The sequence below is a fragment of the Vicugna pacos genome, chromosome 13 (genome assembly GCF_048564905.1).
Source record: "Vicugna pacos chromosome 13, VicPac4, whole genome shotgun sequence".
NCBI classification, from domain to species: Eukaryota; Metazoa; Chordata; class Mammalia; order Artiodactyla; family Camelidae; genus Vicugna; species Vicugna pacos.
The window spans coordinates 40484413-40505286 of record NC_132999.1 but is presented as its reverse complement, the minus strand read 5'-3'; the positions used below and the strand labels follow the sequence as shown (position 1 = coordinate 40505286).

Sequence of the window (20874 nt, the reverse complement as noted above, 5' to 3'; positions counted from 1 at the left end):
AGGAACTGAAGGTCTGGGTGCTGAGGGGCAAAGGAGGCCGGGCCCCTGGGGAGATCCTGCTCTGGAGCAGGCCCTGGCCTTCAGCTGACTGTGCCTGTGGGCAGATCCAAGCTCCCGTCTCCATTTGGGACACCAGATTCAGATCCTGAGGCAGCTGCTCAGCTTCCACCCGACACCTTGGCTATCTGGGCTTGGAGAACACAAGAATATTAACCACTTCTCAGTCAAGTAGGGATCCTACAGATGAAAAAGGCAGACAGGATCACCAAAGACTCTTGCTCTGAACTAGCAAGCAGGGGAAGTCACTTCTGCTCCTAGTCCAACTGCATGCCAGGTTGCTGTGGCCTGAAGAAGGGGCAGGGCTGCAGGCCATTCCAACTTCTTCCTTTATGCAAATAAAAAAGCAACTGTGGTGCCACAACTTTGTCCTTAGCAGAGGTCCTGGCTCACTTTCCCTACTTTCCCGAATATGTGCATGAATGGCTGACTCAGTTAAGGGCAGGGCTTATCCTGGGGTGATACTCATTTGGGGAAGTGGCAGCAAATGGGGTTGGGGAGTGAGGCTAGGTCAGATTTACCAAGTATCATATATAACATACCAGATGCTCATTAATCTTTAGTTGCTACTCAAGTTTATGAGAAAGATGTAAGGAGGTGTTAAGAACTAGAGAACTGAATTAGTCAATAATCTTGAGCTTCACTACAAAACACATTCAGAACATGGGCTGGTCTTATTTTCCAACAGAATCGTTTTTAATATAAAACAAAGATAAAACACATCTCAACCCTGCAATCTGCCAGCATGCCTTGTTTCTACAAGATGCACGCTAGTCCATAAGACTAAGTAGCAAAGAGTCTTTAGGAGCATCTGGTTGGGAAATAGAAAAAGCAGATCTTAGGGAAGCCTGGGCAAGCCCAAAAGCTGAGATGTCCCTGAACACTAGAGCAGTCCTTGTCTTTTCAGATCCTCGTAAGTCTTCTTATTCACAACATTCCCACTGGAGTCTTCATACTCTTCCTTTAAAAGGGAAAAGGAACACTGTTAGCTATGCCTCCTGGGAGACATGTTTGGAACCGACCTCTGGGTACCTGAGCTCACCCTGGCCTGACTGATAGACATTCCTGTAAGACAGCCTTTCTCAGCTGGGGTTCTGCCCTACTGCCCATGGCATCCATCAGGTATCCAGAATGGTACCAGTTATGACCGACCCTTGGGGGAAATCTGAGAAAACAGTTTATTCAAATCACTTTCTGTGTTTAAGATGAGGAACTCTGGTTGAGAAAGGCTCACTTAAGACATGGTTTTCAAATGGTTCCCAAGAACCCTAGAAACCTAGGTTTCTACCCAAGATGCCACTCTAGCATCCCACTCTAAGGATGAAAGGGAGGCAAAGAAGGCTGAGCTTCTCCACATCCAGAGTTCTGCTTTATTCTATTTTATATACTGGAGTTCTACATTACAGTTTGGAAAGGGGTTTGGTGCTAAAAAAGGAATATTGAAAACCACTGACCTCAAAGAGAGGGAGTAACTATGATATCTCACGTCCCCATCACCCCTCATCTTTGAGAACTGAGAACTCTGAGAACCCAGCACCTATGAGGACGCCTCCCACCCCACGAGAGGATCACCTCCCCTTCGATGCTCTCTGCAGTGGAGAGCTAACGTATGACATGGATTCTCAGCTTCTTAGGAATCCTCATGGCAGGGCAAGCCACAGGATACTCCTCCTTGCCACTTCAAAACCTCAGTGGGAGATGGGGGCAGGTGTAGCTCAGGGGTAGAGCTCATGTTTAGTAGTAGCATGTATGGGGTCCTGGGTTCAATCCCTAGTACCTCTATTAAAAAAAAATTTCAATGGGAAAACATAACCCATTTTAAGACACAGATTTAAAGACTGATACATTTAATATCACAAATAAATTAGGCTTAGAAGTCAAGCGCCAATTTATAGATATTGTCGCATTATACTTGTTACTGCAGGGGACCAGGGATCTTTCACCTCCCTTCTACATGGGAAGGGTGCTCTGTCGCTTAATGCGGTCCCTGATGCTACAGGAGCACTCACCTCAGTGTCAGGCTGCCATCGTTCTGACGCCTTCTGCAGTTTCAGCTTGGCCCACACTGCAGGACGAGAAACGATCAGCAATCAGATTCAACTGAGTATCTACTGGGCACGCAGTGTTACAACACATCCCTCACTAGGGTCCCCCTGAGTGCCCGCCCTTGAAACTTTTGCAGGGCCCTAACTAGAATTTTGGTTCTGGAACACCTGTGGACAAAACGCCTTCTACTGCAAAATTTACCATAACCTTTGCTTTGCTGTAAAATAAAACTGAAGACCTCTTAGAATTGAGAACTGATACTCTCAAAGGCAGAAGTTAATGTGGTACAACACATGACCTTACTGTCTTAAATTTCATAATAAAGAGAAAAAAAACACTACACATTGTCAAATGCATTTATTTAAAAAGTCTGGTGCATAAATTTCAAAAACTTCAGAAGGAAAAAAAGTGAAATATGGTAAGATAGCTGAAGAAACGCTGAAGACATTAAAACAAGAATTCCTTTTTATAAAAAATACATAAATATATATATTCTTTTTCATTACAGGTTACTACAAGCCACTGAATATAGTCCCCTGGGCTATATAGTAGGACCTTGTTGTTTATCTATTCTGTACATAGTAGTTTGTATCAGCCAATCCCAAACTCCCAATTTATCCCTCTCTCCCCACTTTCTGCCCTGGTAACCGTGTTTGTTTTCTATGTCTGAGTCTCTTTCTGTTTTGTAAATAAGTTCATTTGTGTCATGTGTTTAGATTCCACATGTAAGCGATGTCATATGGTATTTGCCCTTCTCTGTCTGACTTATTTCACTTAGTATGATAATCTCTAGGTCCATCCATGTTGCTGCAAATGGCGTTATTTCATTTGTTTTTATGGCTGAGTTGTATTCCATTGTATACACATACACCACATCTTTATCCAGTCATCTGTCAATAGACATTTAGGTTGCTTCCATGTCTTGGCTATTGTAAATAGTACTGCTATGAACACTGAGGTGCATATGCCTTTTTGAATTAGAAAAACAAGAATTCTGACAGTTCAATAACAAATTATTCCAAAGAACATGAAAAGGGAAGACGTTTATAGACACCACCATAGCTTCAGAGGTAGTGAGCAGATACGTACAAACAACTACATGCGTGGAACAGATGAGACAGGTCTGCTGCTACAGAGGTAAGATGATAAAATATTAATAGATGACAGTGAAAGGAACTACTTGATTCCTATATGCTTTCACATTTCCCATCAAGTAGAGCAATCTCCAAATTTGACAAGTTTAGAAGAAATATCCTATGGAAAAAGCTGAAGCCTAAGATGGGTGAAGAAATAATTGATGAGACAATATATAAGAAAGTGCTTAGCTCTGTGCCTGGCGTACAGATGCTCAACTAACCATCTTTTCCTTCCTTTCTAATCACCTTTAATTAACTGGTCCAGATAATATGTACACCATGAAGGAATGGAGAATTTATTATGTGCCAGGGCAGAGCCTCTTCTTATTCTCTGTCCAGGCCATTCAGGAATCAAACCCAGAGTGGTACTAAAATGACTAGGGTGAAAAAGAGCCCACATTTGCTGCCAAAACTTTGATAACTGGGGAAATGGTCTAAGTCTATCACAAGAGAATAAACAAGCTATGAGATAAAGGGAATTCCAAAAAGAAAATGGCAGTGATCAATTTAGGTTACAATACAGTATTGAATTTATGTGGCTCAAACACAAAACAAAGTGCACACAAAAGTGGCAGAAATGCAAGAGACAAAGTTTAATTACAACTGGAAATGTCAACAAAGCCTATCAGAATTCAAAATGAATAGATCTAAGTATGAAATAAAAGACCTGAATACTGAAAAGAAAATGAAACAGCCTACAAATAGAGAGGAGTACTTCTTTTCAGGTGTACATAAGTCTTTTAACAAATCACTGACTATATACTTGGACACAAATTTACAATATATTCTAAAGGCAGAAATTCTGTACCTTACTGCATGGACCAAGAAAAACAGGAATAAATAAAACAGAATTTAAAAATAGTAGTCTTATAAGCAGCTCACATGATTGAATAAGAAAAAAACAAACAACCCAATCCAAAAATGGGTAGAAGACCTACACAAGCAATTCTCCAAGGAAGATATACAAATGATCAATAGGAACATGAAAAAATGCCCAATATCACTCATCATCAGAGAAATGCAAATCAAAACCACAATGAGATTTCACCTCATACCTGTCAGTATGGCCATCATCAAAAAGACCATAGATAACAAAGGTTGGGGAGCATGTGGAGAAAGGAAACTCTTGTACACTGTTGGTGGGAATGTAAATTAGTGCAGCCACCGTGGAAAACTGTAGGGAGGTTCCTCAAAAAAAACCCTAAACATAAAACTACCATATGATCCAACAATTCCACTCCTGGGTATGTATCTGAAGAAAACAAAAACTAATTTGAAATGATACATGCACCCCAACATTCATAGCAGCCAAGATATGGAAGTAACCTAAGTGTCTATCAACAGGTGAATGATAAAAAAGACATGGTGTATACACACACACACACACACACACACACACAGAGACAATGGAATACTACTCAGCCATAAGAAGAATGAAAACTTGTCATTTGCAACAACATGGATGGATCTGGAGGGTATATGCTAACTGAAATAAGTCAGACAGAGAAAAAACAAATACAAAGACAAGTATGATATCACTTACACGTGGAATCTAAAAAATATAATAAACTAGTGAATATAACAAAAAAGAGATTGACAAATATAGAGAACTAGTGCTTACCAGCGGGGAAGGCAAGGACTGGAGGGCAAGATAGGGACAGGGGATTCAGGGGTACAAACTACTATATATAAAATAAATAAGCTACAAGGATGTATTGTACAGCAGAGAACATAGCCAATATTTTATGACTTTAAATGGAGTATGAGCCATACAAAGTTTGAATCACTATGTTGTACACCTGATATTAATATTGTAAATCAACTACAGCTCAAAAAAAGTGAATTCTTGACTAAAGATTGAAGAAAGGAACAACGAAACAAGATCAAAGAAAGTACTAATAGGAAAAAGGAAAGAGTAAAACTCAATAGAAATAAAACACCTGGTTTCCTACCTTGTCATAATAAATCAAGGAACTGTATGGGCTATTAATTAAAGAATCTTCTCAGAGTTGTCCCTTTGTTTGAAAAAGTAACCTCTATTTAAATATAAACAGTTTGACTATACTCCAATTAAAAAATAGTAAATAGTTTCAAATGACAGAAGAGAATGTAGCATGTAATCCCATTGATTTTATGCTACATATATGGTTTTGACCCCTAAATTTGACACCTGAAAGGAAAAGAAAAAGCACTTCTTTTATTTATGGACGTAAAAACATAACTTATAAATAGAATCCTAACAGGATAAATAACTACATTAAAAGAATATCTACCACCCAGTATGAAATAATTTAGGAATGCTGTTTTATCCAAGGCCTGATAAAAGTAATAGTGGTAAAAATGTTGTCATCTTTCTCTTGTGGAACATGATGATAAAATCATGAGCCAATCTTAAAAGTTAGTCTGTATCACCACAGTTTTTAAAAACAGCATCCAGGCAAATGTTACGATAAATCACAGAGAAAAAAATGTGACAATGAGTGTGTATATGTCCATGAATGACTGAAAAATTGTGCTGAACACTGGAATTTGACACAACATTGTAAAATGATTATAAATCAATAAAAAATGTTAAAAAAAAAAAAACAGCATCCAGGCAGGGATGACCTATTACCTGCATCTATTTAACATAAGACTTGGGGGGCAATGCTTAAGATAACTATCCATGAAGAGAAATAACACACAGAACAAAATTAATTAAAACATCACCTTTGTTTTTGCAGTTGGCATGATTATAAGCCTAAAATAAATGGATCAATTTCAAGATATCAAGTAACAAATTAACTCAGGCAATTTGAAGGACGTAAATACACAAAAAATGAACTGTGATCTATTTATCAGTGACATGCAGCTAGAAAACACATCTAATAATGAGACTGCATTCAAAATGCATTATGATTCTATGAAATTTCATTACTATTTTAATTTCCTCCCAACAAAGTGAAGGGCAAAAATGAAAAGAGGCTAAGTGGATAATCTGATAAGAGACATTATAATTCTGATTACAACTATATGATCCTGGCTTATAAATGATGAAGGAAAGACAAAGCTAGGAGTCCCTAAAGCTGACTGCACACAAAAAATTCAATGAAAGAGTTCCCAGAATCCACAGGTTAAGTCACGGATCAGGGAGCTCTTTAGAAGGTCATTTGTGCTTGGCTCTGCCACGGAGGATCTGAATAGCCCCAGAGTTGGGAGCCAAAGGAGTTAGCTGACCAAGCAGCCAAGTAGTGTGATACGTGTACTTGAGAGGGAGTGCCTGAAATCTGACAAAGTGGAGTGCTAATATTCCTTTCTTCACAGTCTAACTGGCTGAAAGTGAAAACATGACAGAGAAGAGATAAACCAGAAAGAAAACAAGAAGCCTGTGAGGAAGTTGCTAATGGTGCAAACAGCCACCATTGCCAGGCAAACAGGAAGCCTGACTGAGGTCCCTGGGTGCCTCAGCCACACATTCCTGGACACACACTGCACCTGGCTTTCTCTCCAAGAGGTATTTTGCTGCCACGTTGCTGTGTACCTGTTCTGTCAGCTCAGAAATAAACTTACTGAGACCGTTTCTATTTTCTCCTTCATATCTGCAGTTCTTAACACAGTAAAATCAATTCAGAAAAATATACACATACCCATTCACTCAAACTCTTCCATACAGGGGAGTTCACAGACCCCAGTTAAAAGCCCTGTTTTATACTAGCACAGAGTTCTCTTCAAAGGAGGAATAATCAGTTGCCTAACTCATCCCTTCAAAGAGCAGTAACTGTACGACTGCAGTAGTTTGTACAAATCCACCAGCTGCCACCCTCAGGCCTGCATACACCAGAGTATCAGGAAAGGGAACTGTAGGAGTGGCCCCTTGGTGTAGCCCAGGGAACAGTAAGTAAAGCTTACTTACAGGAGACGGCATCTTCAATCTGTGTCACATTAGCAAAGTGGGCAGTGTTTGGGATGCCCAAACACCTCATGCCATGAGCATGACGCCATTCCTGGGAGAAGACAGAAGTGAGAGGACAATGTGAAATGGGATTGACTGAACACAGAGAACTAACTCCATTCTACTCATAAACCCTATCCTGACCCTTTGTGAAGGCTCCACCTACTCTCTCCTGTCTCTACTCTTATTCTTTTCCTTCTAGGACCTTCTGACTGAAGACTTGGTCAAATGTCTTTTGTGTCTCCCTCCCTCCCACTATCCCCTCCAAGAACCTGTCTTTTGGATTTCCCACTTTGATCCATCTGATTCTGTAAAATTTCCAAGTACTAAGAACTGAGGGCAGAAACAAAACAAGGGTGAATCCACTTATTGGAGTACCACCCAGATAATGCGTTGTCTTAAGAATAGGTTGATACATGTCATCCTCTTCATTCCTTTTTTTCAAGAGGCAAAGACCCATTTAAGACCCAAAGAAGGAGGCAGTCAGCCCCTTTTTTGGTCCTGAGTGCTAGCAATAGGATAGAGGAATGACCAAGGAGTCAGAGACACAAAAAGAGAGAAGCAAAGAGCAAGCAAGAGAAAACGGAAATGTGGTTCAAACAGTGGAGTAGCGGAATGCCTCCAGAACTGTCTCAGGCACCACTCACGGCTGGTGTTCGTGCTAGAGGCCATGTGTCACATGCTGGACTTTAGATCCACTCCTCTCTGAGTCTCTTAAGCTCTGGACACTAGTGATCCTCTCAGGCTGCTCCTATCCCCTTCTCTAAGACTCATGTTTCATACTTCAAAGCCCAGGAGAAATGGCTCTCAATTCCTTACAGCAAAGTGCCGCTGGAAGGCCTTGGGGCCGCGGTAGGTGTAGTTGCCGCAAATCTCACAGTTATAGTTGATATTTAGGCCATGGAGCTTATACAGCCAGTAAGGAATGGGCTGGAAAGAATCAGATAAGAGAACAGTATTAGACTAACGCCTGCATCTGCTTCCAAAATAGGAGATGGGGGAAAGACGGCAGGGCTGGGACCTACCTTGCCATCCCAGCCAAGGGGCAGGTTTTTGGGGTTGTAAATGATCTCGTTCTCTTCATCTTCACTTTCGCTCTCGCTGATCTGCTCTTCCTCCTCCTCTTCTCGCTCTTCTCCTGTCCTTGCCTGTTTGCGCTGTACATTTTCATGGGTGAGATGTCGCTGTTCCTAAGTCAGGTCCATAAATGAAAAGGTATGTCAGAGAATAGTGCAGAACAAAAGGGGGAGTTTCCTATCTTCCTGTAACCCTTGCTGATCCCTTCATTTCCAAGGATCAGGTTTTCTTTCTTGTAGAACAAAGAGAAAGTCTTGCTCTCAAATCAGAACTCCTTACCAGCAGGCCTTCCCTGATCTTAACAGGAAAAGTGAAAGGATTTATATCCCTGCCTAAGTTACTCACCCCCAGACTATCACAGAACAGCAGAGAGCAGTCTCTCTCTTCTGTCTCTAAAGTGCCTCCTGAACCAGTCGTTCCTTCCCTTTCCCACTGTTACCGCCCTCACCAAGATGACAACCTTCTAATCTGCCCTGAATCTCTCCTTATTTCAGTTGAACTTCCATGTTTATTTGCTCAACAAAACCAGTCTAATGGTACACTCTGCTAAGGAACTTTCATTGGCTCTCTGCTGCTTAAAGGATAAGGTCCAAATTTCGAACATAACTTTCCAGATTTCACCCTGACCACTCATTCCTTCAAAAGGCACACCCCCGACACACTGGTTTTCTCATTGTTTACTAAGTATCTCATTTCCTTTCATAATATTTTACCTTCATGCTTGCTGTTTCGTCAACCTGGAACACTTTTTCCCCCCTTTCTACTTAGAACACTTAATTTCAATATACTACAGCATGGGTCACATTATACTGCAGTTACCTGTAGCCCCAGCCACAAAGTGGGTTTTCAAGGACAAGAGCTGTGCCACATTCACTATTGAATCCAAAGATTTGGCATAATGTCTGGAAACCAACAGGTATCAATAAATGGTGAGACCACAGTAAAAATACTGTCGGTACATAATGAGAGCAACTTCTGGAAGCCATTTTGGCTGGAATGGGCTTGAATTCCAAAGAAAATGGTGCCACCTCCTGGCAGGGAAAGCAAAATGCTCTCAAAGGAAGGAGAAGTAGTGGGTACAGCTTAGGTCAGGGCACAATTTAACCTCGCAGTCACCTTCAGAGGACTGGCAACTCAGATCGCCGCCCACACTAGCACAGCCCAAGTCCACTGTGGGAAATACAAGTGTCCCCGGGACCAATGTCTGACTAGCCGCCTTTTAGCACCAGCAGCTGTAACAGAGGGAATCAACAGCTGACCAGTGCTATAGCCACTGTACGCGTGGTCCTTAAACAAGGGCAGAATGAAACTGGCCATGGCAACGGACAAAGACCTGCAGACCAGCTATCTAAGCCAGAGCCACCCACTCAAAACACCATGTGAGCATTTGTCAAGGGAAAGGCTCTGAGAGCAGCTGAAAACTCCACAAAGCAGCCCCTGTCAGGAAGGCTGGCCCTCTGCAGGACTTCCAGAGACACCGACCACCTTCTCTGGGTTGAGTGCTGCCCTTTCTTCCACCTTCTCTTCCCTGAAATAGTCATTTCTTCCCACTCCTCCTCCTCCTCCTTTCTCTCTGAGATAAGCATCCGGGCTAAGGTAGCACCCCCTCTTTTTTTAACCCCCAACCCCTACTTCAGCTCCTTCCATAAAGAATATTCAAGGAGTAGCTCACAGCCAGCTCTGTACCATTAACCTCCTAGCCTTAATAAGTTTCTCCCAATTTTGTGAACACATATGTAATGCGTTTTCGTAGTAAGCCACACCTGAAAAGCTGCTGTGATTAGCCATTCTTATTTGCCTTTTGAGTGTCTGTTTCTTGGGTCACCTCTGCGTATACTCTGGAGCTCAGGCCAAGAATCTGGATACTATATTGAGCGGGGAGTCTATTCTCTCTGCCTAGTCTCATGGGAACTGGGCAACCTTGGGAATATCACCTAACAACAGACACCTAAGAACAGAGCAGGACAGATCTCAATGAAGGGCCAAGTCCCTGGGAGAACCCAATTTTCTGCTGAAGTAGTTTGACACCTACCCTTCCTCTTGCAATCCTAAAAAAAATCCTACAAGTTCATATTTCTCTTACTTCCATACCTTGTAACATTTACAGCCCTCAGCAAAGTCAGTTACTCACCCCAAGAATCTCTACATATTCGTAGATCTGGGCTTCCAGGAAAGCAATGTCTTTGTTCCTCTCTGTGTCTCTGAAAATAAGAAACAAACTGTATTACTAAGGGGTTCTTTTACCTAGTGCCATGTTCCCTACATTTGGGAACATCTATTCCATGAGCGTATTAAATCACAGGCACACGAGAAGTTGTCACATTGTGAAGCAAATGCTCTGTTTAGCACAGGACTTGCTGAAGTACTGAGGTTATTTCTTAGAATGCTTGGAAGCTGCCTTTCTGACTTCTTTCTAGAAGGTGAAAAACACATCCCGGTATTTAAATTCCTATCATTATAGTATATGAAGGACATGTGGTACAGGAAAGCAAGCTCTGGAACAGGCCGACTTGGGCCTAAATTCTGACCTTGCTACTTAGTAACTGTGAGGTAACAGGTGCATTCCACACCGCTTTTCTAAGTCTTTATCTGCAAAAAGTCAGGATAACAAATACCTTTCAGGGTTGTTTCAAGAATTAGGAAAACCCACATATAAAAAATACTCTGTACAAGCATGTGTCTCAAGAACAGATTCAACTGTCATTAGCAAAAATGCACATAGAAAAATATTTTTGGATCTATTCAGCCTGAATGACCTATCGAGGTAACAAAAGGTACCCAGAGCAGTTTCAACATCAGAGTTGACACTCTCTTTCAATCTCCTGACTACAGGTTGTCCTTGGTTTACAACAATGATAGGACTCTCTGCCATTAGCAGAGAAAAAGGGCAAACTGGATCTTGATGGACCAATGATGGTGATAAGACAGGCTTTAAAATTTCTGTCATGGTAAGAATTACGCATGGAAGTACAAATTTAAAACTATAAGCAGAGGTTCCCCCTCACCCCCCCACTTACCGCTTGGTGCCCTTTGACTTGGGGTTTTTGGCAAATAGGGAGGTGTCAAGTGACTCTAGGGACTTTCCTTTGGTGCTGAATAGCCTCTGGGCTCGCTCTTCCAGGGTCCTAAGGAGACACGAGGGGCAAAGGATTTCAGGGTTACTTTACCATATAAACTTGTTTATCTTTGCAGTGTGGAGTGACAAAGAATGGAATCAGAGCCACTTAGAAAATCGTGAAACACACAGTAAACCACATAGTTCTAATAGAAAAAAGTCTCTTACCCACCACACTTCAGGCCTAAAGCTAAAAGCGCAGATTTCAATCTGTCCAGACCAAGGGAGGCCAACTCCTAAATAAAAGAGACAAGTTACAATTTTATATAAATAGATTTGAGAAACAACAAATGCTCAATCTTTGGTCTTTGCAGGCTGGTGTGTGGGTGTTCCTGAAGCTGTGGCAAGACCGCACATTCCAGAGACAACCTTCTAGCAGTAAGCTCAAACTCTTCAAAGGATGACTCTGTGGTCAACTTCATACATAATCATATGGTAGTGTTCCATTACCTCCGCTACAGCTTAACATAGCTAGAAGTGTAACTGGATATACTTTCTATCCTTTGTAGATAACTGGCCCCAGGAACTGGTGTCTTATCATAGTAAGTCCTCAACATTAAAAACAGGAGATCAAGGGGGAAGGTTACAGTTCAGTGGTAGAGTGCCTGCTTAGCACGTACAAGGTCCTGGGTTTAATCTCCAGTACCTCCATTAATAAATAAATAAATATGTGCATAAATAAACCTAATTACCACCCCCATCCTGCCCCCCCCAAAAACAAACCAGGAGATCCAGTGGGCCTCTGGGGAGTGAACAGACAAGACCAGTACAGTAGCTAAAGAAAACATACCTCCCAGGAGGAGAAAGCAGAGAGGTCAAGATGGGCTCCGGCATGGGTCAGGGCACTGCTTGTCTCTTTCTGGCAAGAATAATATGATATTTGTCAAGATCAAGGTTTAGAATGAAGGTAAGGGAGCCACTTAAATTATAGGCACATCTCGGAGACACTGTAGGTTTGGTTCCAGACCACCCAGTAAAGTAAGTATCACAAATAAAGCAAGTCACACGAAATTTTTAGTTTCCCAGTGCACATAAAAGTTACATTTACACTATGCTGTAGTCTACTAAGTGTGCAACAATATTATGTCTAAAAAACAATGTACATATCTCGGTCAAAAATATTTTATTGCTAAAAACAGTTAACCATCATCTGAGCCTTCAGTGAGTCTTGGTGGTAACAAAGATCACTGATCACACATCACCATAACAAATACAACAATGAAAAAGTTCGAAATACTGCAAGAATGACCAAAATGTGACAGAGACACGAAGTGAGCAAATGCTGTTAGAAAATGGTGATAATAGAATTGCAAACCTTAAATTTGTAAAAATGCACCATCTGTGAAGTGCAAGAAAGCAAAGTATAATAAGATGAGGTGTGCCTGCACTAGGTGCTGGTTGGCCCCTTTCTTATCCACATGTATGGATAAGAACCGAATTCCTACAAGAGCAGAGCAAAAAAAACCAGATGGCCCAACTCTCCCTGAGAGTTCAGGAAAACTCAAGTTTATCCCCAGGAATGAAAATTTACAGTAAAGATTTCTAGCACAAAATTATATCAGTTTTTGGTCAGTGGGAACCACACGCAGTAAAGACATGGTTGGTGAAAATCCTGGGTCTAGCCAATGGCAAGTAGGCGCTGACAAATCTCGTTCCAAAGTACACAGAGAAAACCCAGCATACTTGGCAGAGAACATCTCATGGCCACAACAGATCCCAGGGGATCAGCATCTCATGCCCTAAAGCAGAGGCTCAAGATTAAAGTAAAATAATTTAGTCCACTTTCCTGGCATATCCGCTGCCCACGCCCTCCCTGAAGCTCACCGGCCATCCAGGAAAGGTACCGTTTTCCCACTTCTTCTCAAACTCATTCTGAATCTTCCCAAAAAGTTCATTCTGGTCTTGGAGGGGCTTCACTCTATCTGTGTAATCCTGAAGGTACTCAAGCAGCATCTCCAAGTACCTATAGGTGAACAAACAATACAGAGACAACAAGAGGGTTTCTATTTTTGAACACTGTTACGCCCTATAAAATACAAGTATAATTCCAGTGATACTAGTTTTTAAAAGTAATAATACTACTTTTTAAACTGAGCTGAAAACTGGCTTTCTCTTAATGTCATCTCAATTCTAACTTTTCCAATCTTCCTTTATCCTCATGATACAATTCCAAATACTAAAGTCTTAACTCACATAGAAAAGATTTCAGGTAAAAAGAAAATGAGAAAAAGAGAAGAAGCTAGAGCGCAGATTACTAACCAGGGACATAATGACACAAACAGAATTTAACATCTACACATCAGACCCAGGTACCTGACTTCAGTCACAATCTGAGAAAGTTTAACTTTTCCCCATTAAACTCCAAAGACACAGAGGCACCTGGGTGGGAGACATCCTTCTACAATGAGACAAAATTAGGAACAGTATGGGTCTAAGATTAGATGTGCCCACAGACACACATCTTTCCAGAGCCAGAGTTTTAAAACCATGTCATTCAAGGAGGTGGGGGTACCGCACAGTGGCAGAGTGTGTACTGGGCGTGCACGAGGTACTGGGTTCAATTCCAGTGCCCCCGTTAAGGGGGGAAAAACACCCACGCTATTCAAAATTCCTATCCTACAATAATCCTGAATGTCATTCATGTATGTCTTTCAGGCAACAAAATTCAGAACTCTGCCCTCAAACATTCTCATCAAATAATCTTCTAGTCAAATCTATGCCTACCTCTTGTACTCTGCATTCTTCCTTTCTTTAGGAATGTCAAACAACTGGTCAAAGATGGACAGGTACGTGATATAATCCAGCTTCTGGAAAGAGAAATGACAAGAGGGTCAAATAGGTGTTTGTACCAAGTTACAATATATAATCTCCAATAAATGACATCAAAATTGATCACTGCCTAACAAAGTAACAAGGCCCGGATCATTTTAGTCTTTTCCCCCGATCAATTAATTTCTTCACTAACTGGGTGTTAACTCCACTGGAGTGAGTAGAATATGAGACACATAATTAACTCTGCAAAATAAAGATCAAGGTAATAGTAAATTAAAAGAAACATTTGTTGAACACTTACTACATGACAGGCACTTGGTTAAAGACTCTGACAACCACTGCATCCTAAAATAAGGTCCTGGAAGGTGTCATTTATTCACTCATTCAATCACATATTGAACATCTTTGGATCAAGTACATGGATACAGATGAAAACATGACAGACAGATGCGGCTTAAAGTTTAGTCACAACTTTTGGGACATTTCCTTACAATGCCAAGAGAAACTTCACCATATACTTCCTTGTGACCTTTCTGAGACTCTCACATTAAATCATCTCTTATGGTAAGTTATTTTTTAATACATTTAAAAAAGATACTAAATAGCCCTTTGCTGGCAGAGATTATGTTTTTATATCTTTCATGTATTTAGTAATATGTGTGCCTCACATGGGAGCTTGATACGTATTTGTGAGTTAAAAAGTTTTTTACAAAAGCAAAATATGTCTGTTGTATTATTAAAGTAAAATTAATAAATAAAATATGTGTATTGTATTCACTATAGACATTCAACTTTCATTTTGAATACTACTTTATTCCAAGAAAGCACACCAGCTCTTTAATACCTACATAAGTTACAAAACACAAGGAAGATACTCTAAGAGCCCAGCCCAGTGTCCTGACTCACCCCTAGAATCACAGCCACTCTGCCCTCTCCTGGGTCTTACCTCAGAGGCCTTCAGGTTAATGTATTTGAGGTAACAGTCATGGAGATCGAGGTAACGACCATAGCCCTCTTCATCCGTGAACTCCACTAAATCTGAAGGAATCAGAGAAATCAATGATTCAGATCCTAAAGACGACCTTCTTAGACCTGGCTTTTCAAGTGGATTGCTCGTCTTTTGTTTCATGAAGCAGCACTTCATCCAAGTGTCTTCCCTAGGCTCATAAGGAGAACAGACTTCAGCTTTTCAGGTCACTGAATCTGAGCTAAGCTCACACAAAATGAGTATTTTTCCAAGGCCAATTTAGGATGTCAATCTAGCCTAGACACCAGCAACAAGGAAACCAGTAAGAGATCCCGGCTATAAGTTTCTCTGCAGCCATTTTCCGGGACTCTCAGGACAAATCTGAGCTCTGTCATTTACCTGTACTTCTCGTGCTGGATAGAAACGTTAAACCCTACTTACTCTGGGCCTCTTCACTTGGATTCTCTCGAGCCTTCAGGAGCTCCTCAAATTCCACTGACATTGGCACACAGATCTGATGGGAAAAAGAAAACCTCAAGTGGACTTTTCAACATAAAAGTTGCAGTATCACAGAAATGGGCTATATAGAAAGTTGAACTTCTAACGCTTTATTTGGCTTTATTTTTCATTAGGAGTGCACTTGTTTTTCACTTACTTTGCTTTTTCCTTTTCCTTTCTGCATTGTTTAATTAAAAATTGCTAAAGTAACACATGATCACAAAAACTCAAAAAACACAAGAAGACAAAATTTAAAAAAAAAATCAAAGTACCCCTTAAAAATTCTCCTGCAAATAGGTAAATATTGTCAACAGACCTTTGTTTAAATGTCAGCCATTCCCAAACTTTGCTACACATTAGAATCACCTGGGAGAGTGCTTAAAAAAAAAACCCTAATGCACCTGATACCAATTAAATCAGAATGGGGCATGGGTAGGTATCAGTACTTTGCAAAGACCCCCAGATTCAAATACACAGCAAAATGTGGAAACCACTGTTCTATGTATTTAAATATATGTATTTGTGCAAGTACATACAGGCAAGTGCAAGACTATTATTTTGTTTTCCACATAATCAGACTTATTTTTTTGCCTTAATGTATCTTGGGCAACCTCCCCATCATTCATTTAACCATTTATTCTGCATCACCTTTTTACTGGGGCTGGGATAAGGTTAACACACCAGAATGGTACTCATGGCCTCTCACTTGGTTATCAAAAGACCTAATACTCTACCCTCTAAAGGGACTGGGGAGACTTGTAGCTGTGTGAGAACACCTCCATCTGCCTCCACTTAAACTCAAGTAAGTTAGCCCCTCCTGTCTGGTATTTGTAGTCTTCTCATATTTGCATCTTCTTCCTTTAAACATGTATACCTTCCCTATGTTGCTTATAATCCTCCTGTTTCTCCTCTCCTCTTCCCTGCCAGTCTTTCAAATGCATGTTGAACACTCCACACAACTATGTCCCAATTATCCACTTGCACCCTTGTGACCACATTCCCATTTATCTGTGAACCTACTTCAACAGAGCAGCAATCCTGACAGCTACCCATCAACAACAGCTGACACAGTAATTTCCTTTCTGAAACTCATTTGCTGAGCTTTGGTAAGACAACATGACCTGGAGAGGCCATGTGACCTGAGATGGAGGCTTCCAGACTCCTCTTTAGCTAAGTACCTTATTGTGAGTGTACCCCAAGGCAGTCTCCCTTCACATTGTCTCTCCCTCCCAGAACTCTATGATTCATGGCTCCAACCATCAAGTCCACATGATACAGTTCTCAAGCCTCAGTCACCTAGCTGCTCATAGGACACTTCTACCTAGATATATCACCTGAAAATCTATGTAAATTCATTTTCCACTGCAAATGGGTTATCTCCTCCTTCCTTATTTCTATCAAGGGAACAAACTTTCAGTTACATAGTCGTGAAAGCTCAGAGTAATTGTTAACTCCACTCTCTCCACTTATCTTACAGCCATGCCTCACTCCCCCTAACCCTAGAATTCCTTTGGTCAGCTCTGCAAGATGCTTAATGGTTTCTCAAAAACTGAGATGTAATCCCTACTCCTTATAATTTTACAGTATAGTAGGGCAGACATTTACTGTCATAAAATATGATAGGATCACAAAGAAAGGAAAAATTAGGGGATGGGATAGACTAGGAAAGAATTTTCATGAAAGAGTTGCCTTTGGGTTGAATCTTGAAGGTGTAATGACCCCTGGAAATGAGTAAAAGCCTCTCTGTGCTAGCTGGATCCTCTAGGCAGCAGATTTCAAGACAGAATTAGGAGTGTAAGCAGTTTATTGGGGTGTATTACCCATGGAATATAAAAAGGAGAGAGCAAGACTGGGCAGAGACAGTCTACATCACGATGCAGATAGGACAACCCAACAGGGAGCTCCTGAGCAAAGATTACTCACTAGAAGAGTCTCACATTGGGCAGAAATAACCAGGCCGTGGTACCCCCACTGTGCTCAGCCTCTGGCTGGGGGCTGCCAAGGAAGAGAATGGCCTTAGCTTAAAGTTGAGGAAGATCCTGAAAGCACTGGAGAGCACTGGACATCAGCTAACTATGCTCCTTGCAGTTAAATGGCAAGTTCATTTTTGAAGGGACATCTGAGCGGCATCTATTTTCCTTACACCTCTCCTTTAGTATACACTTTGGGCAGGTTTGGAGAAAACACTTCCTGAGGTCATACCTCATTGGGATGCTTCCGATGGAATTCCTTTATTTGCTTGAGCCTATTATAGAATTCAGCAAACTCGTTGGGTCCTGAAATAGCATTGAGCTCCTCCTTTCGTAACCTACAATTTTGCAAAAAAAAAAAAAAAAAAAAATCCAAAGAACATGGAGCACAGAAAGTCAGTCCTTTAACCATGGTGCCTCAAAAGCACTAATTCCTGGATTGGCTGTGACTGTCACTTACCCATCCTTATCGTCATACAAATCCCTCAGGTTCCCACTGACTTCCATATACCTCTGAAAGGCAAACACAAACCCATTAGAATGAAGCAGTCTGTACAATGTAGAGCCAAGCAACCAACAAAGGCTCTCTAGTCAAAGCCCAGGGAAAACGCAAGTAATGTGTTAAAAATTCCTGTGCTTTCTAGTACCTTTAATAGACAGCACTGGTTCCTAGTTAGCTTTTAAAACAGGTCATTTTTAAGATTACCTAAGTGATGTGACTTTAGGGGTGGCAGAAAGTTCCTATATTTAACTTTCCCTAGAAGAATCATAAAACAGAGCCAAGTAAGAGAGTCATCTTTTGGTAAACAGCAGTTTCCACCCGAGACCCTCAAAGCTAAAAAAGGATGGTCCAAGATGGTTTTCACTACTTCAGAAAGTAGTGTGACTGAGGAGTGCACAGGCTAAATAAAACATCATACAGCTTCCTTTGGATTCAAACTCAACATGGTAAAAGTACACAGTCCCTTTTCCAAAACTTTTGGGGTCAGATTTGTTTCAGAATTTGGAATTTTTAAGTTCAGGAAGGTACTATACATAACACCCCTAGTGGAATCTAGAATGCATATTAATAGTTCTGCAGTGAAACCTACACCATTATTTATTAAATAGGATAAACCATAAAAAAAAAGCCTCTCATCTGTTCAGATCAAGTCAGGTTTTTGCCACCAAGTAACTACCAGAACAAACAAACAAAAAACCTTTTGTTTTCAGAGTATTTTGGATTGGGGAATTTAGACAAGGGACGAAGGGCTTGTAATGCTAATTATCTCCACCAAATCAGAAACTCTGATTAGGTCTTCTACTCCTTTCTAAACAGATTTCAAACGTGCAAGAGTAGAGAGTACAGTATAACAAACCTCCGTTTACTTATCATTTGGTTTTAACGAACATCAATATTTTGATTTTGATTAGTTTTCTAAAAGTAAGAAATTGAACTATCACTAGGAAATGCAGCGTGGTAGCCAAATATTCTTCAAATACTTCAATACAGTGTTCTGGGAGGAAAACACAAATACATAGCATTCTCTTTTGGGGAGAAGGCAGAATACCTTCTGAGCCTGAATCATTGATTCCTCATAACTACTCTGTACATCCATGAGACACGATGCTATAAGAAGGGGCATCTTTCTGAGTGTAATGAAGAATGAGTAAAAGTTCTCCATTTAGAGACGCGAACAAGGGCGGTTAAACACCCTCAGGTTTGGCAGCAGCGTGGGCATCTCAGGGCAGACGACCCGACTGGCCAATCCGGTTTCCTTGGGCCAGGGCTCTTGTTGACACCCCGCGGCCCCTTCCCCCCTCTACCTGCCCATCGAGAACCAAACAGAAGCGGACAATGGGGGCACTCACATCTTGCATGGCCCGTGTGCGGTGGTCAGAATTGATCTGGTCCCGGAGCTGAAGAAAGGCAAACGGTGACACAGACGCCGTTAGTCGGATTTCTGGAGTTGGGAAGGCCGCCCGAGGGCGGAGCTTACCCGCTCAGGTCTTAGCGGCACAGAGGCCCCGGGGGCGCTAGGCCCCGGAGGGAGGTTACCAAAGTCTGAGCTCGGCGGGGGAGCCCGGGGAGGGCGCGGGCCGTGGGGCGGGTCTGAGGGCCGAAGAAAGCTCTCAGGTTAAACACGGGATGGGGCCCAACCTCAGAGGTACCTCCTGCCCAGGCCCCACTCACCGTGGACTTCTTAGTGAGCATCTCCTTAGCCATGACGTCCATGAGCCGTTCCTTCTCCTCATGATAGCGTCGCTGCTGCTCCAGAATCGTCTCCATCTTCCTTCCTCCGCCGCGGCAACTCAACCCAGACCACCGACCCGACCGGAAACAACTCCTGCCGCCTTGCGCGCCCGCGTCCGCAAGCTGTGCGTCCGGCAGCACCAAAGTTCCGCGGCTGCCGGAAGTGCCTCGGGGACTCAGAAAAGCGAGCACTGTAGGAGATCCAGTCAGTGCTATGGAGGCGGCTGCAGTGCCCCCTGCTGGCCGGGTGTGTGTGGCGCGATGCCTAACGGTTTGCAGGTCCCTCTAGGGGGCATACAGAAACCCATTTGCTTGGCGTTAAGGAATCTAACCTGGCTTCCCCGGGCTTCCTTGGGCCCGGCGGCCCTGCTGGCAGGGTCTCGGACTGAGTATTTGAAGAGCGTGGATGGGAGCTGGGGAACCCGAACTTGGATCTCCATCTCTCAGTGTGACCTGTGACAACGTTTTTCCCTTCTCGGGATCTTCATGTCCTTGTCAATAAAATGGAGAAGATAGCGGGTTTTGTTCTTTATTTCCTTTCTCTTCTCCCTTCCTTCCTTCCTTCCTTCCTTCCTTCCTTCCTTCCTTCCTTCCTTCCTTCCTTCCTTCCTTCCTTCCTTCCTTCTTTCCGTTTCTTTCTTTCTTTCCTTCCTTCCTTCCTTTCTTTTAAAAGAAATTCGTATGTGGAAACAGCCTAATTGTCTACCAGCAGGGGCATGGTTAAAATACGGTACATCCAAGCAGTAAAATGCTATACAGCTGTTTAAAAAAGTATGAAATACCCCCCCAAAATAAAGAATAAAAAATAAATAAAAAAGAATGAAGCAAGTCTACATGTCCACTTCTAGGTGGAGAAATGAAAACTTATGTCCATTAATTCAGATGTTCATAGCAGTGTTATTCATAAACAACAAAAACTGGATGCAACTCCCAAGTCCATTAACTGGTAAATGGACAAACCAAATGTGGTGTATCCATACAATGGAATATTATATGGCAATAAAGGAATGCTATAATATGGATGAATCATGAAAACATCAACCTAAGTGAAATAAGCCAGACACACACACAA

At 41.8% G+C, this 20874-nt stretch overlaps 1 protein-coding gene across 1 annotated transcript; it reads right to left on the bottom strand.

The window, feature by feature from the left end:
- Positions 1–731: 731 nt before the first annotated feature.
- Positions 732–20007, bottom strand: SF3A3 (splicing factor 3a subunit 3). Its single transcript, XM_072974732.1, has 17 exons — positions 19743–20007; positions 19421–19468; positions 18030–18082; positions 17802–17907; positions 15543–15615; positions 15081–15172; positions 14087–14169; positions 13187–13325; positions 12153–12221; positions 11531–11598; positions 11265–11372; positions 10379–10448; positions 8196–8360; positions 7990–8100; positions 7132–7222; positions 2067–2122; positions 732–1018 (listed from the first exon to the last, which is right to left on the bottom strand). Exons 1-17 carry the CDS (start codon positions 19836–19838, stop codon positions 941–943), a joined length of 1506 nt encoding a protein of 501 aa, XP_072830833.1. The 5' UTR covers positions 19839–20007; the 3' UTR covers positions 732–940.
- Positions 20008–20874: the final 867 nt, after the last annotated feature.